General features: G+C 47.3%; 1 protein-coding gene across 1 annotated transcript in view; it reads left to right on the top strand.

The window, feature by feature from the left end:
- The window catches only part of LOC138513701 (solute carrier family 23 member 1-like), a 520832-nt gene extending 498491 nt beyond the window's left edge, over positions 1-22341 (top strand). The window contains exon 12 of the mRNA XM_069628778.1: positions 21651-22341. Within this exon, the coding sequence (XP_069484879.1) occupies positions 21651-21892 (242 nt within the window). The 3' untranslated portion in view covers positions 21893-22341. The remainder of the gene's footprint in view (positions 1-21650) is intronic.
- The last annotated feature ends 4986 nt before the right edge of the window (positions 22342-27327 follow it).

Here is a 27327-nt window from a genome sequence, read left to right as displayed (position 1 = left end):
TGTGCACAGGCCGACATCTAGTGGAAGTTGCGGAGTATTAGTTTGTTTTTCGAAACTCGAAAATGGGCGTCGACACAGGGCGTGCCAGTAATACTATCCGTAGTGTGACGTCCACTGTACCCATGATCCCTCACGCGTCTAGGACTCTCAGATTGTATTTTTTTCTGACATGAGGTAGCATGAGGAGTAGCGTGAGTACAGATTAGCCAAGAAGATAGATAGAAAGATAAGACTACAAGCATCCATGCGCCTTCTCTCAGAGGGGAGGAAGGGCGGGTCGCATGTGAATCTAAGCAGATACAAGCATCAGAAATACGATTACGGTGAGTAATGTATCCCTTCAAAGGCTTGTGGAATCTGCTTAGATGACATGCTGTGCATAGATTAGCGAGCAGTGTTAGAAGAAGGAGGTGGGATGTGAGAAGGGCCATGAGCAAATAAATGTCTTAGAACCGCTTGTCCCACTTAAGTATCTGTCTTGGAATGGGTGTCAATGCAGTAGTGCTGAGTAAAAGTGTGAATAGGGCTCCAGGTAGCTGCTTTGCAAATGGTGTCAAGGGGTACATTTGCAATAAAAGCCAGAGTGGCCCCGATGCCTCTTGTAGAGTGGGCTCTTGGCATGAAAGGCAGAGTTTTTTCAGAAAGGGAGTAACACAGCTGGATACAGTTTATAATCCACTTAGAGATGGCACCTTTAGAGACGCAATCTCCCTCTTTGCCTGCAGCTACGGAAACAAACAGTTGGTCTGTTTTCCTCAGCGGTCTGGTTTAGTTTACATAGTATAGGACTGCCCTACGCACATCTAGGGTGTGTAGTTTCACCTCAGCCGAGCTTTGTGGGTCTTGGAAGAAAGCCGGAAGCTCGATGGACTGGTTCACGTGGAATTTGGAAATAAACTTAGGTGAGAACCTATGGTGTGTTCGTAAAACCAGTTTATCCTTATGAACAGTAAAGAAAGGGTCCTGCACTGACAGAGCCTGAATTTCACTGACCCTTCTAATAGACGTAATGGCTACCAAGAAGGCAGTTTTATATGTCAGGTGTTTGAGACTGCTCTTATGCATGGGCTCGAAAGGAGGGCCCATGAGTTTAGCAAGCACTACATTAAGGTCCCACCCTGGTAATGGGTTAGAAATTGGAGGGTGAAGTCTCTTTACTCCTTCCATGAAGGCTTTAACCACTGGTACTTTCCACCACGATACTTTGTTATGCGAGGTGGTGTACGCTGACAGAGCTGCCAGGTGTACCTTCAGTGAATTAAATACCAACCATGCGTCCAGCAGGTGGAGCATGTAGGTGACTATAGTGGAAGGAGTGCAATCAACTGGGTTGATTTGCTTATTCTGGCACCAGATAACGAATCTCTTCCATTTGTCAAAGTAGCAATACCTCATGTTTGGCTTCCTAGATTCTTTTAGGATGTCCATACATCTCTGAGGTAAATTGAGATGCCCAAACTCTATGACCTCAGGAGCCATGCTACCAGGTTCATTGAGTTGGGTTGAGGATGTACTGTCTGACTTTGGTGCTGGGACAGTAGGTTGTACCAGCACGGGAGCCTGATGGGTTCGCACACCGCTAGCCTGCGCAACTGTGGGAACCACGGTTGCCTCGCCCACATCGGAGCAACTAGGATAAGCGTCATCGATTCCCTGTGCATCTTGTTGACCACCTTCCTGATGAGGGGGGTAGGTGGAAAAGCGTACGCAAACATCCCTGACCAGTTCATCCACAGGGCGTTCCCCTGGGAGTCTGGTTGGGGGAACCTGGATGCGAATCTTGGGCATTGTCTGTTTTCGCTTGTGGCAAATAGGTCTATAGTGGGGAAACCCCACTGAGAGAAGAGATCTTCGACGATTTCTCTGTGTAGACACCATTCGTTTTCTTGTGGGAGGGGATCCCTGCTCAAAGCGTCCGCCAGAGAATTGAGATCCCCTGGAACATGTTGGGATGACAGGTAGATGTTCTGTCCAAGTGCCCATATCCAAATTTTCGGGGCAAGCTTGGACAGATTTGGCGAACAAGTCCCTCCTTGCTTGTTCAGGTAAAACATTGCTGTTGTGCTGTCTGTCAGGATCTGCACTGACAGGTTTAACAGGTAGGGCTCGAACGCTTGAAGAGCTCTGAATACTGCCAGAAGTTCTATGCAGATTGATATGATTCTTGGCCACTGAGTGAGACCAGAGGACCTGAGCTGTGTGGTGGAGAAGGTGTGCTCCCTACCCTGACATGGATGCGTCTGTTGTGACTACAGCCTGGATCTCGGGATCGTAAAAGGGTTTCCCCTTTGACAGGTTTTCTCTTGTCCACCAGTGAATACTTCGTACAAGTGTAATGACCACTAGATCGTCCCACTGATCACTTGCCTGAGACCACTGTTTCCCCAACCATTCTTGCACGGGACGCATGCGCAGGCGCGCGTGGGGGACCAGGTAAATACATGACGCCATCATGCCCAGCAAACGCATCGCTTTGCGCACTGTTATCTGGCGACCGGCCTGATATAGCGGAATTTGCAGCAGTAGATTCCAAATTCTTTCCTCTGATGGAAAGGCCAACCCTTCTTGTGCGTTTAGGACAGCTCCTAGGAACTGTTTGGAGGTGCTTGGCACCAGACTTGACTTTTTCTCGTTTATGGAGAAACCCAATTCAAAGAGGAGGTCGATAGTTCTTTGAATATTTGATCTGCAAATTACTGGGGTCTCCCCCATGATGTGCCAGTCGTCCAGGTAAGGGTACACTGCGATTGCCTCCCTGCGTAGGTGTGCCGCCGCCACCGCCAGTACCTTGGTGAATACCCTTGGAGCCGAGGCTATATCGAAGGGCAGTACCTTGAACTGGTAGTGCTGACTGTCCGCCTTGAAGCGCAAGAATCTTCTGTGCGCTGGGAACATGGAAATATGAAAATAGGCATCGTTCATGTCCAATGTTGCCATGTAATCCCTCTTTTTTAGGAGGGGGATTACCTCTTGGAGAGTAGTCATGCAAAACTTTTGGGGCTTGACATACTTGTTTGCAGGCCGTAAGTCCAATACTGGGCGCATTGTCAAATCTTTTTTTGGCACAAGGAAGTAAGTTGAATAAATACCCTTGTTTACCTAGTGTCTCGGGACGAGTTCTATCACGTCCTTTGCTAGAAGATTGGCGATATCTTCGAGGAGGATCTTCTGGTGGTCTAATGAATGTACTTTTTGACGTGGAGGGTGGTTCCGGGGACGCTCTAATAGTTCTATGCAGTATCCTGCGGACACTGTGGACAGCACCCATCTGTCTGATGTGATCCCTTCCCAAGCTTGGGTGAAGTAGGTAATGCGTCCCCCTACTGGGGATGCGTGAGAAGGGACCCTGAACAGAACGTCACTGTTTTGCTGGAGGCGTGCCGCCGCCTCTATTGGGGCTGCCTCTACCCTTACCACGTCCCCTCTTGTTACCCCTGCCATAACCTTGGGTAGACTGCTGGTTGTTGTTATTCCATGGTGTACCCTGCCCCTGGGAATAGTTGGAGCCTCTTTGTGAGTTTTTGTTACGCTCACCTGGCTCCCACAGGGGCGTCGGTCGGACCCGGACAGCTGTGGTCTCCACCCACGTGATGCATAGTGCAGCGATGACTGACTGGATCTGCCCTCCTAATCTTGTCTGCTTAACCCGTAGAAATATTCTCCTGCAAGTGGAGAGATGGATTTAGCCACTTGTGGATTCAAGTGAATGTACCCCCACAGTCCTCCCCAACTAATCACCTCCGAAATGCCCTTGCAGCAATCTCACCCTATATTCTTGAAAGATGAGCTCTCCATCCTGCGTGGATTTGCAGGGGCGCGTCGATTCCAGTTACTTCACTGGTTTGAAGGCTCGGGAGAGTTCTGTAGAGTATTGACTGTGAGGTTCCTGGTGAGGACCAGTAAGTATTAAGTTCATAGAGTTCAATATGTCCGATGTTCACTCTTGTTCCCCCCCTTCCTTTCTTGTCTTGCAGCTGGCTCGTGAAAAGATGCTCTTGTGGCAGCTGGTGGCACTCAGGTAAGAGTCTGTATTACCCGGCGCTGTCCGGTAAATGTTGTACGAGGAAAACGTGTTTTTTTGTCTCTCTTTACAGATGCGGCAAGTGAAAACATGGAGAGTCACAAAAGGATGCCTCCGGTGGTAAATCAGGTAAGTATATGGTGGTAAGAATAATATTTGTTGGTTCCCTCGGCTCACCTTGTGGTTTTCGTTTGTATCCTAGATGCCGAAATTCGGCGAAGAAATGATGGAGGCAGCGCCGACCCGAAGGATGCTGTGAAGACTGGTGAGTATGGCGCGGCGCTGCAGCTGGAGGTGCGGCGCGTGCAGAAATGATGTTCTTTACAGGTCCGGAGACAAGATGGATCCAGAATCAGGTGTGGAATAGAAATAAATTCGTTTTCTAACCTTGTCCCTTTCTTTCCTCTTTGTTTTAGGAGCTCCGGATTTGAGGCGGGCGTGGCAGAAGACTGGATGCAGGCTGCAGGCACGGTGAGTGTTACGCTGCTGGATGCAGAATAACGCGAAGCGTGTGTTGCTGGTCAGGTGTGGTTTAAATAGCCTCAAAAGTAGTACCAGGTAAGACGTCCCTAGAACCACACCCAAGTAAAAAATATTCCCTGTAGAAAAATAGTCCCTTTCAGGCTTCATGTTGGATTGGAGTCATTTACAGCATGGTCTGCCTGAGGTAAGTAATGACTATGAGCCTGGCGCCTTAGGCGCCAGGACCGATTCCTACTATGAGCCTGGCGCCTAAGGCGCCAGGACTGAACCCAGATAGCCCCTAGCCGGGGCTGCTGAGGTTTTATTAAATGTCTAGATGCCTGCTCCCGGGGCTGATGGGCTTGGTCCGGATGCCTGGGGGTAGGCATCATGACAGCTTTGGCCGCGTGGGTGACGAAAATTGCCATTCCCTCTTTGATTGGGGGGTTTGTTAGTTAACTGGCCCAGGGATTTGAGAGTCTCGTATTGATCTTTCACATTTTTTAAGGCATCCTCTACCGCCTTACCAAACAGTAGATCGTGCTCCACCGGTTTGTCTATTAGAGATGCTTGTGTCTCGGGTTTAAACCCAGATTGTCGTAACCAAGCATGTCTTTTGATAACAGTACTCTCTGCTATCAGTCTGTCGGCTGTATCCCCGGCATCAAAGGTTGCCTTAAGAATGCAACCGGACAAGGTTCTTCCCTCCAACGCAAACTGCGCCAACTGGCTTTTTAAAGGTTCCGGGGCGGAGTCAATGAGTGCCGCAACTTTTTCCCACTGATGGCAGTTGTAACTCGCCAGTAGGGTGGTGGAGTTGGCAATCCTTGCCTGGTAGGCGGAAGTGGAGGCTACCTTCCTTCCCAAACCATAGATCTTCTTGCTCTCCTTGTCGGGGGGAGCTTCAGAAGATGAGGGTGTTCCCGCCCACTTTCGGGTATTAGTCACTACCAGGGAGTCTGGCTTCAGTTGCCCCCTTATGCAGAGTGGGTCTGATTGGGCTGCCCTGAACAGTTTTTCAATCCTGGGGTTTACTGCCCTGGTGAGATTGGGATTCGGAAGGGAATGGTCTATTCTCCTTTGTATTGACTTGAGAATAGGGATGGCATGGGCAACAGGTCTCTTCTCTCCCACTAGTTCCTCGGCAAAGTCCCTCTCCTCCTGTGCTCCCTGCATATCTATGCGGAAGTGTTCAGCCGCTCTAGATAAAACCTCATTTAAGAGAGGTTGGTTGTTGACAGGAGAGCCGGTAACCACAGGTTCCTTGTCTACTGGGGAGTCTACTTTGTAGACTTCTGCGTCCTCTTCGTTCTCCTCTTGGGCCTCGTCATCCACATAGTAATCCATTCCAGTATGGACGTCCAGCGTGGCCAATTCTGTATCCTTGTTAAATGATGGATCCTCATATAGAGAATATGGCTGAACGTGGTAAGGGTCAGAAGACCTACTTTGCGTTGGCGCCTCAACTCGAGGTTTTTTACCAGGGGGTTGCGGGACCTTAGACCCTGAGGGGGTTGCCCCGTCTGGGGTATAGGCGAGGAAGTGTTGTGTATTCTTGGCATAGAAGTCTGCTTGGGATGACATTCTAGACATGACTGTCTATATCCTCACTTGACCATTCCTTAGAACTGGGGATTAACCTTTCCTCTGAGTGTTTCCCTTCCTGACTGGACCTATGCCCTTGTGCAGGGGTCTTGGCTATCTTTTCAGAAGGTTGTGACTTGTCCTTATGTGTCTGTGGTACAGATGAAGGCTGAGAATGCTTTTTCTGCTGTTTTTCCTCCCTCCCCGTGACTGGAAGAGTGCTTCCCCGGTGTCTTCACCTTTTCGGAGCTCTTCGATGTCTGCCGTCGAGATTCGGGGGTGGTGTCCCTTTCCTTAGCGAGTGGAGGTCGGGGCACGGGATCAGCCGTCCTGTGGTCTGCTGACGCCAACTCCTGGAGTGCGGCCTGGGGATGGAGGTCGTCTTCGTCTGTCTCCCGACGATCGAACCTCCGTTACTTTAGGGAGCAAGGCACTCTTGGCAACAGTGGATGGTTGCCTGGTGTCATGCGGCGATCTTGATCGAGTACGCCCACAGGACACCGATTCGGTGAACCGTTCTCTGCGTGCCTCTTTCGGTTGGACCTCGAGTGCTTAGTGGATGTGTCGTGGGTAGCGCCTTTGTCGCCGGGGGTGTTCCCATAGCTGCCCTGCCGGACAACCGCTTGGCTGTCTCTCGACTCCATGTTGCCCTAGCCGTCCGATAGGATGGCGTCGCTGCCATCACTGAAGGCGCCCTCCGCTTCCATGGCCTCTCGTTGCCTGGCGTGGTGGGCCCAACGTTTAATCGAACGGCACTTTAGAGACTTCGGTTTAAACCGACTACACGCTCTGCAATTTGCCTCGGGGTGGTTCCTTGGCAAGCAGAGGTTACAGGTAGCGTGTCTGTCAACCCAAGGGTACTTGCGGTTGCACTTAGGGCAAAATTGGAAAGGGGTACCCCCTCCATATGCACCCTGTGGCAGCGGGCTAGTGTGTGTAGGAATATATAAGAAAATGTGTCATATATATATATATATAGAGAGAGAGAGAGTGTTGAGTATGTACCCCCCCACTCTCCCTACTTGTAGGGGCAGAGGCCTTCCTAGGCCCAAGTCCGTCGTGCAGCTCTCAACGGTTGCTTTCTTCTCCGGTCAGCGTCGGGTGTCGAACTTCGGTGACTCGACGTTGGGATGTAGAAAACGGGGAAATATTATGTATTTTTGCAAAATTATGGCTAAGGCCACGCAACTCCGCAGGATGCTTCGAACCAGTATGGCGGAAAAAAACAATCGGAGGGTCCTAGACGCGTGAGGGATCATGGGTACAGTGGACGTCACACTAGGGATAGTATTACTGGCACGCCCTGTGTCGACGCCCATTTTTGAGTTTCGAAAAACAAACTGTAATACTCCTCAGCTTCCACTAGATGTCGGCCTATGCACAGCATGTGATCTAAGCAGATTCCACAAGCCTCAGAAATATATAATATAAAAAATGCAGCAGTCGCTGCTATATAGTTAAGTTTTGGCTGAAATTTTGCAAACAAATTGTACTTACGGCCCCCCCAACTACCTCGTCACACACCCCCAGACTGGAAATGATGGGAAAAATCCATACAAAAATAGACGTTTAAAAAAAAAAAATGCTGTTTCGGCCTAGTCCCTGTTCAGGAAGAAGTAAAGTTTTTGCCCAAGCGCACAGCCAAAACCACTGGACGGAATTGGAACAGGTGGGAAACAACTTGTGCACGAAGCGTTGACTCAATTTCCAGGGGTGGGTCTGTGTTTATTGCTCCTAGTAGTAGTGCTGCTTCTCCCAAACTTATAAGGATATCTCCCATGGTGCTTTGCATCAGAAGGCCTTTTCAGAAATGAAAAATCTGCCATTTTGTTTTTGTATGATGTGAGAGATATACCTATGGCTACCCGAAAATGAAAAGGCAGAAAAATGCCAGTTGGAGGAGAAAAAATTATGCAGTGAGCGAGAAACCTGAAGGTGTCTCACCCGCTAGCCCCCAGAGATCTGTCATCTAGGTGGCCAGGACATGGCCATCGCTATTGGATCCAGTTCCTGGAGGTTGACCAGTGGGGGAGGATCACCTGGAGGATGGGTCTTCGGGGAGTAACACCTTTTTCACATCCTAACCTGCAGGATATTTAGAAGCTCTACCCCCCCCCCCCCTTTCCAACACAAACATTTTCTTACACCGTAGCCGACAACGGACTAACACCAGAGCCGTTTACCTGACATGTCCCAATACAAGAGTCCGGCAGAGTCAGGCAATTGACAATAACCACACACCTGACGGCCCTTCACCTTCCCCACAGGGAGCATGAGAACACACTACGAGCAAGGCCTACCGCACAATGAAGCAGCTATTCCAGGACGGCAGTTCAAACTGAGAAGAAAGGCGGCAAAAGCTGAAAGAACGACAAAGGGGGAAGCACCCTTGCCCTTTTCGGCCCAGACCCACGAAGCCTCTGAAAAGGGAAACATAAGACCAGGATTTACAGCTGACGTGTGAAGTAACAGATGTCAACGGTGCACATTGGCCTCCCGCATTGATAGCACAGCTGGGGAGGCACGCTGGCTACCGTGGTACCATCCATGACTCCAGAAGCAAGATGAGCCAATGGGGTCAGCGCAGCCGGTGAGTCGGAGAGAGATGATGGCAAACCGAACTGTGTTGAGCCCAAGGATGCAATCCGTAACATTATATGAACACGAGGAACTTGTGAACAAAGAAATTGTGTTTGAACTTTGGGAAAGCCAAGAGAAGGGCCAGCTGCAGAGCAGTCAGATGCCAGAGGAGTGCTCATTCGAAGGACTCCCGCTGACCTCTTTTGTTTTGTGGTGAAACTGCAAGTACCAGAAGGCTCTAGTAAAGGGCGGCGTGAGGTGTCAGAGTGGTCCTACACAGGTCACATAAAATACAATCGAAAGTCTCTGACCCATTGCCAAGAGAAAGCTAGGAGAAAGGAAACCATGCTTTCTGATGAGATGAAGCAAAACATGAACTGTTAGAAATTCATGAACTGTGTTAAAGATGGCTAAGCGAACCCGACAGAAGGATGCCAAGGGAAAGCCTAGAGAAGTAAATCCTGCATCGTGATAGTATTGATATTCAAAGTAAAAGGCCGTAGTGAACCCAACAGAGGGAGGTCCACGTTGCAAGAAGGATCCGAGTCCAGCAGAGGGAGATCCAAGGGGTGAATAGCAATCGCCCAATGTGCAAGATCCCCGAAGGAACTATTGTTTCTTTTTTTTTGTATCCATGTATCCAGCAGGCCGTCTAAGGCAAGAGACTTGGCCTCTGAAGGTTTTGGTATCGTTGAATGGGATTGTGAACCTCGTGATGGAGAGGCCCAGGAGTGTGCTCTCCTCAGGAGTCCAGCTTTGTCCCGTGCTCAAAACGTGGGGAAGGGAGACCCAGCCATACCATCCTGACTTAACATTTTGTGAACACGTCTTTCTTTTCTGGTGAACATTATCCCACACTATTTTGTAACTTGGTAGTAAGGATTATATACAGTGCTCCAGATAGGATTTTGGGGTGGGAGTATTTTACGCATGCTTTTTCAAATTACAGAGTAAATGCAATATCAAGAGAGTAAAAATGAGTTTTCTCCTGTGCAAGAGAGTAAAACGTATCCAACACATACTATCGAATTGTATATTTTAAAGCGCAATATGCAGAGATGTGATGGAAGTCTTTCTTGAAAGTAACAGCTTTAAAGTTTTACTGCGTTTGTTCCAAGTACATTTTTCTGAACGAACATAGTAAAACTTTAACACTGCCAGTTTCGGCGAAAGGATTCCCTCGCCTCTCTGCCTAACAAAAGGCAAGTGCGCACATCCAGGGGTGCACGGAGCCATAAACCTTGTGCCCTTTCTCTCTCCATGCACAGCCAAAACAATCTGGCTGTATGTATTTACCTTACCAATGAGGAGACTTGAACCTGCAACCATGCCACTGGAAACCACATGCCCTAACCTAGGAGCTACTAGGCCCTCCACAGCGAAAGCGCAGGTGACGATGTAAATGATTCATGAAAATATCCTAGAAAACCGTGCACTAAATCTGCTGGCACTAAATCATCACAGAAACCATTGTGCCCCTCACTACCGCTGTGCGCCCATGAAGGAAGCCCAGTACATGAGTGCAAATAAGCTGCAACGAGCATTGCTATGCACTGCAATCACTCGGGCCATGGGTTTTGCCCATAATGGGGGACACAATCCTTATTATGGGAAGGATGGCTTTGAAGGGCTATGACTAACATAAATGAAACACAGTACCACCGATTTACACTTTTAGACCAGACACAGACAGAGGTAGTCATCAAAGTATACCGGATTCTTTGAAGGACCTTGCAAAAGTGGTCTTCACTTTTCATCACAAATGAATCGCATTTACAGAAAGCATTACACTTGAAGACAATACACTGCCAGTGGTAACAATCGTTATAGAGGAGGTAATTACAGTAGCTAAGCGAAGAAGTCATTCATGCAAAACCCTTCAACTCGTTATTGGGCCTGTTGCTGCACTGCGATTTGTAATTCTACAGACTTTTTTGTATGGTCAAAGCCATACACCTTCACCCCTAAACGCCCATACGAGCAAGCAGACCCTGGCACTCACTAGACATAAGCCAAATTACCCTACACCACGAGACGACTGGAAAGATCGGCTGCAGACATTGCCTCGAAAAAATAAATAAAAACACTCCCCTTTGCCGATCAAGCAGACCTCCTTGGCTGTGCATATTTTTGCAGGCCGAGCGGTTTCTTGCAGAGCTTGATATCCAGAAATCCAGTGGCACTGCAGTCTGCTCACGAAGCTCCTGTGTGCAGAACTGATAGTTCATACTACAGTGCCATCTAGTGGCAGAAAGAGGATTTTTTAAAATAATTACAGTGAAAATCCAGCATAAACCGTACACATTTAAAAGTGAAATGTGCCGTATTGGCAAGAATTAAATGCGTACAAAGGCCTGTTACGTCCCTTATCTGAAGGGCTGATTTTATATATATATATATATATATATATATATATATATATATATATATATATATATATATATTATTTTTTTTTTTTTAGCATAGGCACTTTTATTTGACAAGACGCCACTAGGACTGCTTTATTTATTTTTTGATGGTCATAGTTTGCTCCCATCTTAGATTTAGCATAGGCGTTTTTCTCACCCGTTATACAGTTTAATAAACACCCATGAACTATGATCACTTGTATCTGTCTTTAGTGTTGCCACCGTGAGTTCCTTACAAATGGCATCAAGCTAGAGGCGGGGTGCTGAGGAGGGGGTGGGGGGATACAGCATGTGAAATTGGGGAGTTGGAGTGGGGCTAGGGACCACGTTAAGAGCACAAACGTTTTCTCCTAGAGGGCTAGGGAGGGAAACATGAGTTTAGCGGAGTGGGGTGAGCATGCTAGGAGGAGAGAGTGATACCTACTGGGGGAGCAGGGAAACATGATTTGTATCTGTTATTCCCAATAACCGCTGATATCCGACGACTACAGATAACCACAGCTACCTGCAATACATTGCTATTATAGCCAGGTTTATGGGGGAAAAGATTTTTTGTTAAAAAGAGAATAAAGAAAAAAAAGTATTTGGACAGCTACAGTGAGGTGGGGGTAGAAAGTGGACACATTCGAAGGCAACAGCAAGTATAGTTGTAAAATATAGAGGTGGCACGACCTGAAAGCTGTGCTCGCTAGCTAGGCCCGAAGGCCCTGGCTATTGCGCTTGAAAGACATGGAAAGTGGCCACTGCCGAAGGCTGTGGACGCCTAGTGGGTATAAAAGAAACACATTCTATGGTATAACAAAACCCTTGAAATTCACTGGAAAAAAATTGAATGTTGCTCACTGTAATGACTAGAATACTCCTAGTCTTAAGTTTCCTTTCCTTCATACTGTATGGGCGTCCCAGTGTGGGGACGGTACCGGAACCTTTAACATTGAAAAATGTGAGCTTCCCTTTTAAATTTATGAAGGCGCGCGCGGCCATAGGCGTGTGCATGCCTTCTAGCCCCGGCCTCCACTGCCTCACCTCAGTCCCTTTGCACGCAGAACGTGCTTAGCACAGTCTATGTTCAGAAACATTTTATTCAAGGGGGATGGAGGTAGGTTGAATGGAGGAAAGTGGACTTGGGACTATGAGTGTTCTATTCACTACGGTAACATTCAATCACTCCTTTGTCCCGACCCCTTTCTTCCATCCTGTATGGGCGATTACAACGTACCCCTGAACTGGGAGGACGACATGAACCAGCCTAGGAAGTGGCAAACAGGTCCCTCAGCACTGAATGTCCAAATTCCCCCACCTGCTCTCAATCTGGTATCCAACGAGTAGTGCGTGCAAAAAGCTGATAGTGTAGCCCAAGTAGCTGCCTTGCTGATGAGATCAGAGGGTTCATGTCTTGGAAAAGCAAACACAGTGGCCTTTGCTCTGACCACATAAGCATGCATTCCACTGAGAACAGCACTATTCTGAGCTTTGTAGGCCTCCTAAATGGCAGCCACCATTCATCTGGCTATGAATGCTTTAGATGTCTGCAATCCCGGAGAAGCTCCCACAAAGGTAACAAGAAGGGCTTCCGTCTTCATGATCTCCTTTGTGCGTTAGAAGTAAAATGTAAGCACCCTTCGGAGATCCAATAGATGCATTGATTTTTCCCCTTCAGTTTGTGGGTTTGGGAAGAAAACTGGTAGACCCATTTCCTGATTGAGCTTAAACAACATTACCTTTGGAAGGAATTTGGGGGGTGTCTGTAGAACCACCTTATCCCTATGAAAGATGGTGAATGGTTCAGGTGCGGAGAGCGCCTGGATCTCGCTCACCCGCCTGGCCGACGTAAGGCCAAGAAGTGAGGTCTTAAGAGTGACCCATTTGATGTCCACCAACGTCATTGCTTCGAACGGTTTATGATCCAATGCTGCGAACACTATATTTAAGCCCCGTACTGGATGAGACCTGTGCACTGGTGGAAACAGCCTCAACAGCCCTTTAAGGAAGCTTTTTACCACTGGATTGGCCGCCGTGAAGGTGTAGTCTGGAGAATTCTTGTAAACTCTGATAGCTGCTAGGTAAGTGCGGCAGGTGTCCACCTGCAAGCCTGAGTGCCCCAGATGTGCCCAAATGACAGCACATCATCTAAAGTTTATGTGTGCGGGTCTAGTTGCTTGTCCATTGCCCAGAAGCAACACCTGGTCCATTTGCTATGGTATTGGGACCTGGTCGAGCTTTTGCGCAAGGCCTGGAAAACCATGAGATTGTCTTTCGAAAGATTGCAGTGTTGCAGCTTCAGTTGATCAGCAGCCAGGCTGCCAGGGCTTGCACCTCTGGGCCTGGATGCACCACTGCCCCTTCCTGCTGATAGAGAAAACTGTCTGAGTCGATTAGCAGCAATATTGGTCCCAGGACTGCCAGATCTAGCAAGTCTGAGAACCACACACTCACTGGCCTACATGGTGCTATGAGGATCGGAGAGCAGCCGGTATACGACCTGAACTTCCGCACCACACTCTGCAGTATGCTTTCAGATTGTCCAAGCTGATCTGGAAAACATCCTCTAGTGAATTCATCCCCTGACCGTGCCAAGACGCGTACTAAGGGCACTTGGCATTAGCCTCTGACGCAAACCGGTCCACCTGTAGGAAGCCCTATTGCCGGAAGATCCAACAGAGGGACTGGCTCTGCAGTTCCTATTCGTAGTTGTTCCTGCCCAACTTGCTCAGTCTTTCTGCTTCTGAGTTGCTGTCTCGAGGCAGATGAACCGCCAGCAGATGCATGCCCACTCCCAGATCTCCACTGCTGGTATACAGAGTAAGGGAGACCTGGTGCCCTCCTGCTTGTTGAGGTAGAACATTGACATCGACGTGTCCGCACCAGCAACGTCTTGCCCTGTAATTGCATTACAAATGCTTTCAGCGCAAGCCCAATTGCTTTGAGCTCCAGGGCATATATCTACCTCTGCAACATCCTGACCACTGCAGAGACCATGGATGAAGTTGCCGCCCAGCGTCACCCCCACCCCCATCCCTTCAGGAAGGAATCCATGGGCACAGTTGCACAGGGCCTCTGCGGCCACAGTACATTCGCTCGTTGGAGCCACCATTTGAGGCCCTGCCGTAGGTAGGTGGGTATGTGTAGTTTGGTTGACTGTGGTTCCACTTCCTGGTCCCAGCAGGATGCCAGGTGAAGCTGGAGCCTTCTCATCTTTAATCTGGCATTGGTCAGTGTTAGGATGCAAGCTGCTATCAATCCTAGCAAGTGCTGAAACCACCACGTAGACATCTTTTGCTTGTGTAGGAAGTGCAGCGCTGCTTTCCGTATGTCCTGGATTCTCTCCTCTGTAGGCAAGACCTGTTGAGCTACTGTATACGGAATAGGACAAAATGACAGAGGGCAAAAAGTCTGACCCCCAAAAGTCCGACCCTCATTTTTCCACAGATATATACGTGGGGGGGTAAAGTTAATAGAAATGTATAGGGGTAAGGTGGAAGGGCTGTGGGGGGTCTCCCCCCACATATATATTTGCGGGAAAATGGGAAGAAAAAAAAATGGTCGTACTTTTGGTAGTCTGACTTTTGCATTCGGTCATTTCACGCAGATCCACTGTATCCCACCTGGCCCCAGGAATACAACAACTTGTGCTGGGACCGGCTGGGCCTTTTTCACATTGATTGAAAATCCAAGTTGGTGTAGGATGTCCGTTAGCATCTGACGAGAGTCCCAGACCTCTCTGGCATGCTGGCTCTGACGAGCCAGTCATCCAGGTAAGGGTAGAGGTGGTGGCCCTCGACCCTGAGAATCGCTGCCACAGTGTTCATGAACTTCGTGAATATTTGTGGAGCCGAATTTAGGCCAAACGTTACACCCTGTACCGGAAATGGTGTCCCATCACTGTGAAGCAAAGGAATCGCCTGTGCGGTTGAAAAATGAGGATGTGTAGGTAGGCATCCTTGAGGTCCAGGGAGCACATCCAATCTCTCTCACAGAGAGCCTCTCCAATATGGGCTGGTGTCTCCATCTTAAAATGTTCTAGGGGGAGAAAGAGGTTGAGATCCAAAAAGCCCAGCAACACCCTCAGGCCAGCCTCGTTCTTCTGGGGGACTGTAAATACCCTGGAGTAGAAGCCCTTGCCCTGCTCAGAGGCTGGAAATGCCTCCGCTGCTAGGTCCCTGAGCAGTTGCGCACTCTCTCTGAGTAGTGCTCGGGAGCCAATCTGAATGAGAGGTGGTGGGCAGGGTGGTTTAGGGGGTATAGAAAGTTTAAAGCCTGTGGACACTATGGAAAGGATCCACAAGTTGCTACATAAGAGACAGGAATTGTCCCAAAACGGGGAAAGCCTTCCCCCCACTGGGAAGTTGTGGACCTGGATGTGGACATCACTTCCCTGATTAGGAGGCAGAGGAAGAGGAGGGGGGACTGACAAAACCCATTAGTGGCTGGACGTGGCTGCTTTCTTCTGTGATGACTTGGGGACGAGTCTGGCTGATGTGAACTCCAGTCCTGAAATCCCCAGAATCCACCAACGGATCTAGCACTCTGTTCTGTGCTGCGACTGCGCAAAAGGCTTTGGGGCTGACTTTGTGAGCACCATTAAGGACTCTGCTATCTGAGGGCAGGTATTCTTTTTAGTGAGCTCTTCATCCGTGGAAGAGTGGAACAGTGGAACAGTTCTGCCCCCTCGAAGGGGAGGTAATTGATGCGCTCCTGAATGCCCACTGCGAACTTGATCGCAAGCATCCAAGCCATGTGGTGCATGTCCACCCCTATGCAGCATGACTTGCGCCACCATTTTTGCCTCTCTCAGGCCTCATTTAAACACGGCCTGCTTGTTAGCCGTGAAATAAGGGAAGAAGTCTGCTATGCGCCTCCACAGCTTTTCATTAGCGGCAGCGAGGATGGTGTCAGAGTTTGCCTGCCTTAGATGCAAAGCCATATTGAGGTAGACCTTCTGGCAAAATCCTTCCAGCAATTTGTCATCCTTGGAGAGGCAGTTGTTGGGGGACAACGAGGATGTCGAGGTTGCGTGCTTGGAATACAGTGATGCCGCCACCACCACCACCACCGAGGAGTGCGTTTGTGGGTGGGCAGCTAGCAGAATGGAGTCTTCTTCCATTTGTCTCAAGCGGGTGTCTAACCTCTTATTGTCCTGCCCTTTGGAATAAGGCTTCTGCCAGACTTTTGCCCAGTGCCACCACGTCCTTTTGTAATGGTACCCCAGATTTGCTTGCTGTAGTCGGGAACATAACCTCTGCCAGCCCCCCAGGCTTCTGTTGGGCCTGTTCTGGCACGGGACTCCCCAAAACTCTGCCAGTCCTTGCATTATGTCGTGGAACTACTTGGCTGACGAGGAGGTGTCTTCACCATTATCCCCATTGTCGTTATCCCCGTCTGGGTCCTGCCCCTGAAGGTCCATGCCCGTATCGCTTTGCTGATCACCACACTCTGTGATCTGCAGAGCTGGTGCGCCTGCCACGACCACCAGCAGTGCTGGAGGAGGAGAGGTCAGAGGAGGTGCAGGAGGGGGAGGTATTCCCCAATGCTGGGAGTCTGCACTGGGTTTTGTATTGGCAGATGAGGAGGCATTTGCAAGATCACTTCCCTAATGAGCCCCTTCAGTATACCCCCCCATCAGCTCAGACTTCATTAATTGCAAAAACCTATTGAAGATGCTTTCCTCGCACCTCGACTGAGAGGGCTGCTGATCTAAGCCCTGGTGTTTCAACATTTCTTGCAGATCTCTATGCATTTGTGGTGCAAATGGGTCTCCCTGATGCTGAGGCATGGAGGGGAGAGGATGGGGTTGGTACGGGTACGGGTATGGGTACTGAGGGCCCCAAGTCTCTCTGGAATACAGACCTGAAGGCCCCGGGAAGGGAGAGGATGGCACAGCCCATTTCGATTGTGAAGAAGAGTATGTGGGGCGAGGCCTTGTACTCGGATCTTCTGTCCGTGGTGCATCCACAACGCCATTTTAGGGATCTCCAGCCCCCCGCTGCCTGCCATGTGGCTGGTCAACATTTTATTTGGTTGCTGCGGTCCCTTCGGGAATGTGTGGGAAATCTGGTTCGGCACAGTGTCCCTGGAGCCTGTCCTCAGTGAGGAAATCTGGCTAGCGCGGGCCTCAGAAGGCTTTCTGCTAGGATGCAATCCCTCGACCTGCCGGTGGGGAGCCTGGCTCATCCCATGTTTTAGTCATCCCCTCGGTTCTCGGCCCAGTACTAGGGCTCGATGGTGTGGTGGCAGAGCTTTTGGGTCCCTTGGCGCCACGGCCGGTAGATCCCCAAGACCCCTCGGGGCAAGTGCTAGTAGCAGAACTGGCCTCGGGCCTGGCACCAATTGAAGAGCCTGAGCTGCCCCTCCCAACAGAAGAGGCTCCCGGGAAGGAATCTCTATGCTAGGGTGGTTTGTTAAACAAAGGATTTACCTTCGCCTGATGTTTAGCTTACCCAACAAAGTCTTTCACGTGTTGCGGAGGCGACTGACTGAAGATTTCTCACCACTACGAAAGCCTATTCTTGAGGGACCTGGGTGTCCCGCCGGTGGTCTAATCCATGGCACTCTAGACAGAGCACATGTGGATCAGAAGCCATGAAGGCACGGTCGAGCGAGGCACATTGAGTAAACCCTCCCGCGACCGACATGCGTCATGGAGTTGAGGACCCTGAGGCCGGTAAACAGATTGAAAACTAAAACTAAGCAGGGGAGCTGCTGCGAAGAATAAAAAAAGGCTTAGCTATCGCTGAAAGGTCCATTGCCGTCCGTGCAGAAAAAGGGACTGAGGCAAAGCGGAATAGGGCAGGGCTAGTAGGTATGCGCACATCCGGCTGCCTTCATAAATTTAAAATTGAAGCTCAAGATTTTCGCTGTGAAAGGTTCCGGTACTGTCCATGCACCAGGGATGCCCATACTGGAGGGAGGAAAGGGGGTGGGACGTAGGAGTACTTTAGTTAAAGTTTAGTTAAGTTGACCAGATTTATCGCACCGAAACCCTTAAAATTCAGCAGATGTGGGACGTCATAAGTGGCTTAACTCTGCACGTACCCGTTAAAAAGCCCCTGAGCACATACATATTCTAAGAGAAGAGATTCACAATGAAATACAAATGGAATGGGGACTATTGCTGCCTAGCGGCAGTCATAATCCAACAGTAATACCGCCAGACAGAGTGCCTTTAACAGTATTACCATTTGCCGGTATCCTGGTGATTTTACCCCCAGGATACCAGCAACCTCATAATGTGCCCCATTATGGTTCAACTGACTCTTTAAAAACCATGCAAATTCAGTGATAAAAAAAAAAAGCTTTAGTTGAAGGGAGCATATGACTGCCCCACAAAATCTAAAAATCATAGAAAATATACACATACGGGTGTACACAAACCCACACAAAAATACATGGCCCTTGAGTTTTTTTCTGTTGCACTTTTAGCTCTACGTATGAGCGAATATAAGTACCTGTACATGTTGCCACATATGACACAAGGATTATTCCAAACCTTAGCGATGGTTCAATGGTTTTTATAATTATTTAAATCGGCTCTATGGCCGTGCCTCCCACTCTACTCTACAAGCACCTCCTCCCTAACCCAGGAGTCCCTAGCCTTGGTAAGCACATTCTGATTGTTTAACGCTACATATACTAACAAGTGTGCCTTGTAGGGACTACACTCCCTCTGCAGGTGCACTCACCCCTACTCTTTCCTCTTCTCCTGTTTACCTATGATGTCTCTTGTACTTATTAGGCCTTGACTCCACCCTTTGATATTACTCCCCCCTTCTCCTTTGTACTACTACTCCCCTCTTCACACTACTACTCCCCTCTGAACACTAATACTAACCTCCTCTACACTACTCCCTCCTCCACTCTATGACAACTCCACCCACCTGCTAGACACCCTCCTTTCACTCAGTCACAACCAGTTCACATTCACCCTTTAGACTACCTCACCTAGCCACACACATTACTCTTTCATGTATACTCCCACTGCAGTACCACTCACATACCCTTACCAATACCTCACAGTATCCAGAAATCGCCTACACAATCCGCTGATCGGTTGTTACTCCTGCTGGTCTCTTGGTCTGCCATCTCCTCCTCTTCCTTTGACCTCACCGAACAACCCATAACGTCCTCCTTCCTGTGCATCCTTTTATGTCCCGCGCCGCCTTCTGCTACTGGATAATCTGCCCTGTCCAGTTGGGCCCAGTCTCCACTGACCTCGCCGGGTAGTGACAGTCGGTAAAATCTTTAACTAGCGGCCAAAGCCCCACCCCTTTTCTCCAGCTGAGCTCTTCGCAGAACAATGCTGGAGGCCTGAGGTGTTCCATGTTCGCGTAATGGGGTTTGGTTCTGGGCTCCTCCCTGGTAAGTGTAGTCTCTTTGGGGTTTTGGTTCCCGTGGGGTTTTCCCTGGTGTTGTAGGAAACAGAGCAACAACCATGCTAAGATGACACTGGGGAGCATTGTGTGACTGCTCCCCCTGCTGCATAACAAGTGAAATGCAGGTTCTCGCGCTCTCTCTCTGCTGGGACTCAGTCTCTGTCAGGAGAACAGCGAGGGATGTTGGAGCGTTGCTTCTATTTATTTGGGGCGCCCTTTGATGATGATGATGATGGTGATGATGATGCAGACTGTGTGTGGCTCTGGAGGGCTGTTCTCTCCATGGTGCTACTTGCTTTGGCTCCGATCATATACGTTGACTCTGAGAAAATCAAAAAGTGTCTGGCAAGCATTTTGTTTGTGGCTGTGACAGAGGTTCTGCCTAACAGAATACCTTCACGAAGGGTAGGACTGTCGCCTGCCACCGTCTTCCTCAGGGGAAGTGCTGGCTCTAGACTGCTCCCTGATAGGCCTTCCACCCCTGACTGAGAGGGGTTCCCATCCCCTCTTGACAACCTTGTCACAATGTAGAGTAGGGATAGTATGAGAGGAGTGCCCCCATCAACACCTCTTTTTGTTTTTGAGGGAAGCAACTTGTAATACTCCAGACCAACCACTGAGTGCCGGCAAATGCAAAGGATGTGAATCTGAGCAGATCCACAAGCCACAGACATATGTATCTGACTCTAATATATGCACACACGCACAAACACTCTTTTTAAGACTTTTTCATTGCATTTTGATGTTCTTGGATCTGCAAACAACGCCACTGTGGGGTAAAAACATGCCCCAGAGGACCACAATACAGCCCTTTTTCTTTTTTGCAATCCATTTTGCATGCCGCACCTGCAGATCCAGTTTCGGGTCTGCAGATCTAACTTGGCCATTTCTTGAAAATGTTCATGGCATCACCAGCCAATCAAAACATTCCCCATTCTGTGATTTTGTGATCTGCAAATCTGCTGACAGCCAATCAGTTATTTTCTTATTAGCTGATTGGATTGAAGCTTTTAAGTTTAAAATCACGGCCCCGCAGATTTAACTGCCAAAAGATACAGAGGTCAAAATGCTATAGCTTTTGGTGTTTAAAAACAATCTATAACGTTGGCCTCCCCGGACCAAACTTCACCAAACTTTCTGAAAAATTCAGATGAGCATGTATATTTTTGACCAGCTTCGTACAGGTCCATTAAATGGCACGAAAGTCATAGGCATCTCAAAATGACCTCTTCCAATGGCAACACCAACTCAACCATAAATATTGAGTCATGACTGTGACTCAGTAATATACATATTCACTGTCCTAGTTATGCTATGCTCTTATCTTCTCTTATCCTCTTCATTGAAATACAGTTTTGGGGATTAGAGTGTGGGATTTAGTTTGCTTGCCTAAAACGAATGCAGATAAAAAGGCATCTCTATCGGTCTCCCGTTATATTTGGTGACTATAAAAATATTTTGAACATGGCCTGAGTGGAGGAAAACTAAGAAAAACCTACATTTAAGGTTTATGCATAGGTATGGCTGGGAGAGTCTCTTGACTTAGTGGAGATTGGAATATAGGATAAGGAAAATACATGGGGTATTTAGAATTCTAAAAGAGTAATGATTGAGACTTAAATGTGTGCCTGACCGACTGGTGATAAGTACTGCTCTTATTTTTCAAATGTATCTTTACTAAGCATTTTTGATGTTAACATGAAACATTAACATACAAGCCATTCTTTGTGGACCCATACCCAACATTGTACATATGCATTTTAAACTTTCTCAACATTTGGTGTCCTTGGGGTATGGTCCGTTCCTTATGTATCCAGTACAGCTCTTCTACAGGTGAATGAGTCTTCCTTGACAATTTGCTATTTTGGTATTAAAATCCCGGTCCTGTTAACCTCCTCAATTTTCTCTCATTCTCCCTCTCTCCTGTTATTCCTTCACTGCCCTAGGTAAATTGTTCTTTATATTGTCTTGATGGTTTGTCTCATGTTTTGCATTTATGCTTCCATTATTCAATGTACCCAGTTGTTGGAATTTAAAGCACTTTGGAGTAAAGCGTTCTATAAATGTAATAAATCCAAATACAAATACAAAATCAGCCATGCTGCTTTACTTTTCTTTAACAAATGACAACACATCTCTCCTACGGTCCGGTGGATAAGTACAGCAGGATTATTATTGTAGTAATGACTAGTATTAATGTATCCATTTATCTCTACATTCCATTAGGGACTTTGGAAGAGCGAGGGATTCTAGCATGGAAGGAGGCACATGGGGTGGAGTCTGATGATGTCTTGGAGACTGAGGAAGTCTACAACCTGCCATTTGGCATTGGGACCATGTTCTGTACAAGCTCTTGGTTTCGGTACATCCCATTCTGTCCCAAACCAAAGCGGCATGTCCCCAGTAGCAGCCCAAGTGAAGATGGCCATTACAACCCTACCAACAGAGAAGTGGAAAGCAGACACTGAAATCCGAAGGAACAACGGGGACCAACAGCAGAAGTAGTCTCCAGGATAAAAAGGATGTACCATGTAACAAAGTCCTCCCAGATAGTGACTGAATTTCTACACAGGACCAATGTAGCAGTTTTAATACGTTTTGATTGCTTGGAGTTTTCACCCAATTCCAATGACTGACTAGCCTGCACTCGTGTAGCACTGACAAAACATCTTAAAACAATAATGTAAAAAAGGTAGTATGAAGGGTAGGTGGTAGACCTGTTAGCAGACCCTGCATAACTAATTTCTTCCAGCGGTCACCATGGATTTGTTGCGTACTTATCTGGAAGAAAACAGCATGGCAGTTGAGAATTGCGGGTCCTTGACTGTCATGACAAAATAATATATAAGCCACATTAAAATGTTTTTATAAATGGCTAAAGGCTCGCAGGGGAATAAATTGTTGCTACGGTTTGCACAAAGAAAGATTTAGTGTCTTCTTTTTATTGTTTGCATGTACAATGTTTCCATGTTAGAATGTCTGACACTTTGTTCCCTTGCTGGTGACCTTGGAGATCTATCGTGACTGGGATCACAAGATCAGAGAGGAGCAAACTTGAGTCACCAATGAACATCCAGGAAGAATGAAGCTACATCATCAAATCGATGTCTTAGAACAATGAAGCCAGGAACAAAATTGCCCGTGGCTGTTCCCCTAAACTGTTGTGGTATTATGCAAAACATAATTACCCCCAAAGATGTAATCCTCCCCGGAGGTGCCTTTACCGCCAACCTTCTTTTTACAGGGCAAGTGTCAGGCCACTAGTACCAATCATGCTATATACAATTAGTATGTGCTTCGAGCATCTGGTGCTTGCACTGCACATTACATCTGGGTAGAAAACCAGGACATTTCTGGGGAAACTCCAGCAGCATTTAATTCTCACAAAGATGCTTTCGAAAAGAATGGCTGTGGCCATGGCATTTACATGAAATATAACACATTTTCAGTATCCGAACGGGCACATTTGCTTACACTATGGGGCACATTACGGGTTTGCCAGAAACCTGCCAGTAATTCTGGCAGTTTACTGACAAACCCAAGTTACCGTTACCAGCACCTGATAACCCAGTATTACTGGGATATTGCGGGTGCCGGCAATGGCCGATTGGCAGGCAGGAAGAGCATGACCAGTGGACTTCCTTTTTACTGAGCAACCTCTTGGTGGAAATGGTCTATCCTTAAGCCGATATTGGTGGCCAGTATGTCAAGGCCAGCAGGGTAGACGAAATGGGACAGGCCAACTTTACTGGTTTCATGGAGCATCTTTGCTAGATGGGGAAGATACTTGTAAGTGTTGCTGTTCTTTCCCTCCCAATTGGTTCCTGAACAGTTAATAGGGTGTCCCGGTTGTACTGCTCACCTCCCCATTTATGCAAGTGTGGAGACCTCTTTGAACACTTCTTTGTGGAGGTAAGCTTACCTTGAGGTTGGTGGGATCTCTGATTGTATTGCTACCTGGGTGTCCATAGTAGTCTTACAGTCCAATTGTATGATGGATCGCTTATTGCTTCTAGCAGTGATTATGTAAGGAAGGATGGTATCAATAGTAGACACAGACACAATGGATGCAAGTTTTGAAATCCATTACTTTGTTTTTGGTTGGGTTGGGAAAATAGTATCTTAAAAGAAATGTCAGAAGGGCTTGGGTAACGATTCCCTTACCCACGTTCAGCAGCACAGGGTCTCCAGAGTTTCTTAAAATAAAGGCTAGGTGGATGGCACAGTTCTATCAGTCTTGCACACTTTGGCTTTCTGATACAATTCAACAGTTCTGGTTTGGGCTTCATGTTTTTTGCAGTTCAATCAGTTTCTTAGGCTTTGTCCGCCTTCTCATAAATACAAAGTTATACTCTTGACTTTTACTTTGCCACTATTCAACACCGGCTTCTCTCCGCCGGGCTCGAGCCTGCCTTTCTTTTCACATTCACCTTTTCACTTCATCACAGTTCAGCAGGGACATCCCCCATCTGTTGAAACAATTCAACAATCTTCCTCATCTCGCAATGCTTCTTGGTAGTTGTAGTTTTTTATTTTCTTTACTTTGTCCTCTTGGCCTCTTTCAAAATTCATGTACTTTGCCCTCTCGTTATAATCAAAGTTCACATAATTTGCTTTTCACTTATTCAACTTTCATTTGGGATTGTGGTTACTTTCTTGCCTTCGGTTCTGGTTTAATGCATTTCAACTCAGAACATTCCACAGAGACTTTCGAATGAGCGATTCTGCCTCGCAGGGCCATTCTGTTACTTTGTATACTTTCTTCCACATTCAACAATTGTCCTTTCCATTATGCATTTTATCGGCACACGCGCAACCTTCAACTCTTGGTTACAGTTACTTTAGCTTTTAACACAAACCAGGCTTTTGTTGCCTTCGATAACTCACCGGTTGTGTTCATTTGGCTTCTCTCCAACGCCTTGCATGTAGTAATCAAGGCTGTTACCAATGCCTCCTTTGCTCCTCCCCAACTCTGTTGTTCACCCTGGATGGTAGCAGGCCACTTGGAAGCATCTTAAAGATTTTGCCTTTCCGCTCACTCGGTTTCAGGCTTGGAACACTTACGGCTTTCTGAAAAAGTGTGGAATTCTCACCTGGCTTTCTCTCGTTCTTCGCAACTGCTGATCAGATCAGCCCCTTGGCCTTCCAACCTCCATAGCCTGGTTCGAATCAGCCCCGAAAGAGCTGCTCCTTCTCTTACCCAGGCTCGCTCAGAGGGTGCCTGTGTGCACCACCTTTTATCCTGACGGGGAGTGTCAATAAGTGGCAGGTGTGTATGGTTAGGATAACATGGCTTCATTAAAGGGACAGAGCCATTGCAAGTCAGTAGAGGTAATCTTCCTGGCCTCATTCCTCATTGGCTCAGTAGTGTTGTCAATGTGAAGTGGGGAGGAATTATAGGAGATGTAGATTCCCATAAAATAAGCAGGGATAGGGGTTTTGATGGGTTGTGGAAAAGGGGGAATACCATGTCTCACCATCAGGGGCTATACCCCCCTGCCCAGGTGATTCTCCCTTACTTGTTCATACCCAGGGTTGGGATCCAAAAGCGATGGCCTTTTCCTGGCCACCTCTGTAGTGGATCCCCGGGGGCCAGGTTGTGAAACACCCGCCAGTTTTTCACATACCCTTCCACTATGAGATGTGGATGAATCTGTTTCATAGGAGAACCGTGAAAGGAAATCCACGCTGCTCTGATCTTTACCTTTCCAATGTTCTACTGTGAAACAGTATGGTTGTAAGTCCAGAAACCATTGCATAACACGTAGGTTGGATTCCTTTCACTGACTTATCCAGACAAGGGAGAATGGTCAGTAACTAGCTTCTAATTCTAACAATGAATAGTTCTTCTCTCTGGGAAATAATGTGCGGCTGGCAAATAATATAGGATGTTCTAAGCCGTCGAGTATTTGGGACAATACAGCCCCCAGTCCAGTCAGAGAGGCTTCAGTCTGAAGTATAAACTCTTTTGAGAAGTCTGCCACATTCAATATGGGATTTTGACATAAGACTTCATCCTCATCAGTCCAACAAATCTTTTGAGGTTCAGAGTTTTTTGGCTTGTCAGTCAGTTGGGATATTTCTTCAGAGAAATTAGGGACAAACCTGCGGTAGTATCCAATCAGACCCAAAGATGCTCCAAGGACTCGTTTGGTCCTAGGTATTGGTGCATTTAGAACGCCTTTAACTTTCTCTTGCTGAGGCTGTACACTACCATTTCCTACTTATTTTACAGCCGATTGAGCTACCTTACATTTTCTGGCGTTGGCTATCAAGCACGGCTTTTCGTAGGGCTTTCATAATGGTGTAGAGATGATGGAGATGGTCTTTCCAGGTTTTGCTATTAATAATTTCATCATCACTATACGCTCCGCAGGAATCCGAATAGGGTTGTAAAATCCCATCCATCAGTCTTTGGAAAGTCGCTGGTGCACTGTGTAAACCAAAGGCTAGGATTTTGATTTGGAAAAGTCCAATCAGTGTTAAAAAGGCTGTTTTTTTTTTTTGCCTGGGTCATGTATGGGAACCTACCAGTATCCCTTAGTTGAATCCAATTTTGACAAGAAAACTGCATTCCTCAATTTGTCCTCTATATGAGGCAGGGGATATGCATCAAAGGCTGAGATGGTGTTAACCTGCCGAAAATGTATGCAAAATCTCCAAGTTTGGTCACTGTAAAGAAGGCATGGTATCAAGCAGTATACACAGACTCAATGGGTATAAGTTTGAAAACCTTTATGAACTTGGTGGGGATAGTAGAACTCCTAACTTGTCCTAACTCTAAAATGGGAGTAATCTCAACCATTAAACAATGATAAATACGTCCAAGTCAGTCTGGTCAATATAAAAAGGCCTATTCTAAGAAAACCTAACCTTGCCTTCCTTCTCAAGATAACAAATGTGTTAAGGGAATACAAAAAGGAAAATAGTGAGACCAAATTAAATGTCAGAATGAATTCAGCACCAACTCCCTTTCCCAGGTTCAATCCCACAAACAGTCTCTCTCAACAAACCAGGGATGGGTGGATGGCACAGTTCTATCAGTCTTGCACACTTTGGCTTACTGGTAGAGTTAAATATTTAAATCTCAGGATTTTACCTCTTGATAGTTCAATCACTTCCTTAGGCTTCAGCCGCCTTGCCATCAATACTTGGTTCATATGCTTTCAATTTCTCACAGTTCTGCACAGGCTTTCCTCTGCCGGGCTCGAGCCTGTACTTTCTTAGGCCACAACCGCCTTGCCATCAATACTTGGTTCATATGCTTTCAATTTCTCACAGTTCTGCACAGCCTTCCCTCTGCCTGGCTCGAGACTGTCTTGTTGTTTGTGGGTGTTCCCTTCCCCACATTTTATTAAAGATATATTTCACTGTCGAAGGCTTTTGAAAATACAAGGAATTTATCTAGACCTCTGCATGACCACTTCGACCTGTCCTTCAATATCCACAATCCATACATATCTTGTGACACCAATACTTCTTGGTATTCCAATCAGTGCTTTTTGGCACTTGTAGTTCTCAAGTTTCACTTTTGCCACCTTGGCATATTTCACAATTCACATATTTTCGTGTAGCACCAATACCTCTTGGTACTTGTAGTTCTTATTCTCTTTCACTTGCCTTCTTGGTCCTTTCCAAAGTTCTTATACTCAACTTTTTCCATCTTGGCATATTCCACAATTCACATATTTCATTTTCCTCATATTCAACTTTCTTTCGCTTGATCGCCGCATGTTATATGTTTCAAAACAAAGTTCATAACATTTCAGAGACTTTTGAATGTGTGCCTTCCTTGCACACGACCACTCTGCTACTTTGTTTCCGTTCCCTTTAACAATTGTCCTCTTCATTTGCCTTTTTATCGGCACACGCGCAACCTTCACCTTTCAAATCAGTCATTTTC

Source organism: Ambystoma mexicanum, chromosome 12 (genome assembly GCF_040938575.1).
Source record: "Ambystoma mexicanum isolate Mex_15411 chromosome 12, UKY_AmexF1_1, whole genome shotgun sequence".
In the NCBI taxonomy this organism is placed as follows: Eukaryota; Metazoa; Chordata; class Amphibia; order Caudata; family Ambystomatidae; genus Ambystoma; species Ambystoma mexicanum.
Note: the sequence above shows the minus strand (reverse complement) of the source record. Positions and strands in the feature narration are given on the sequence as shown.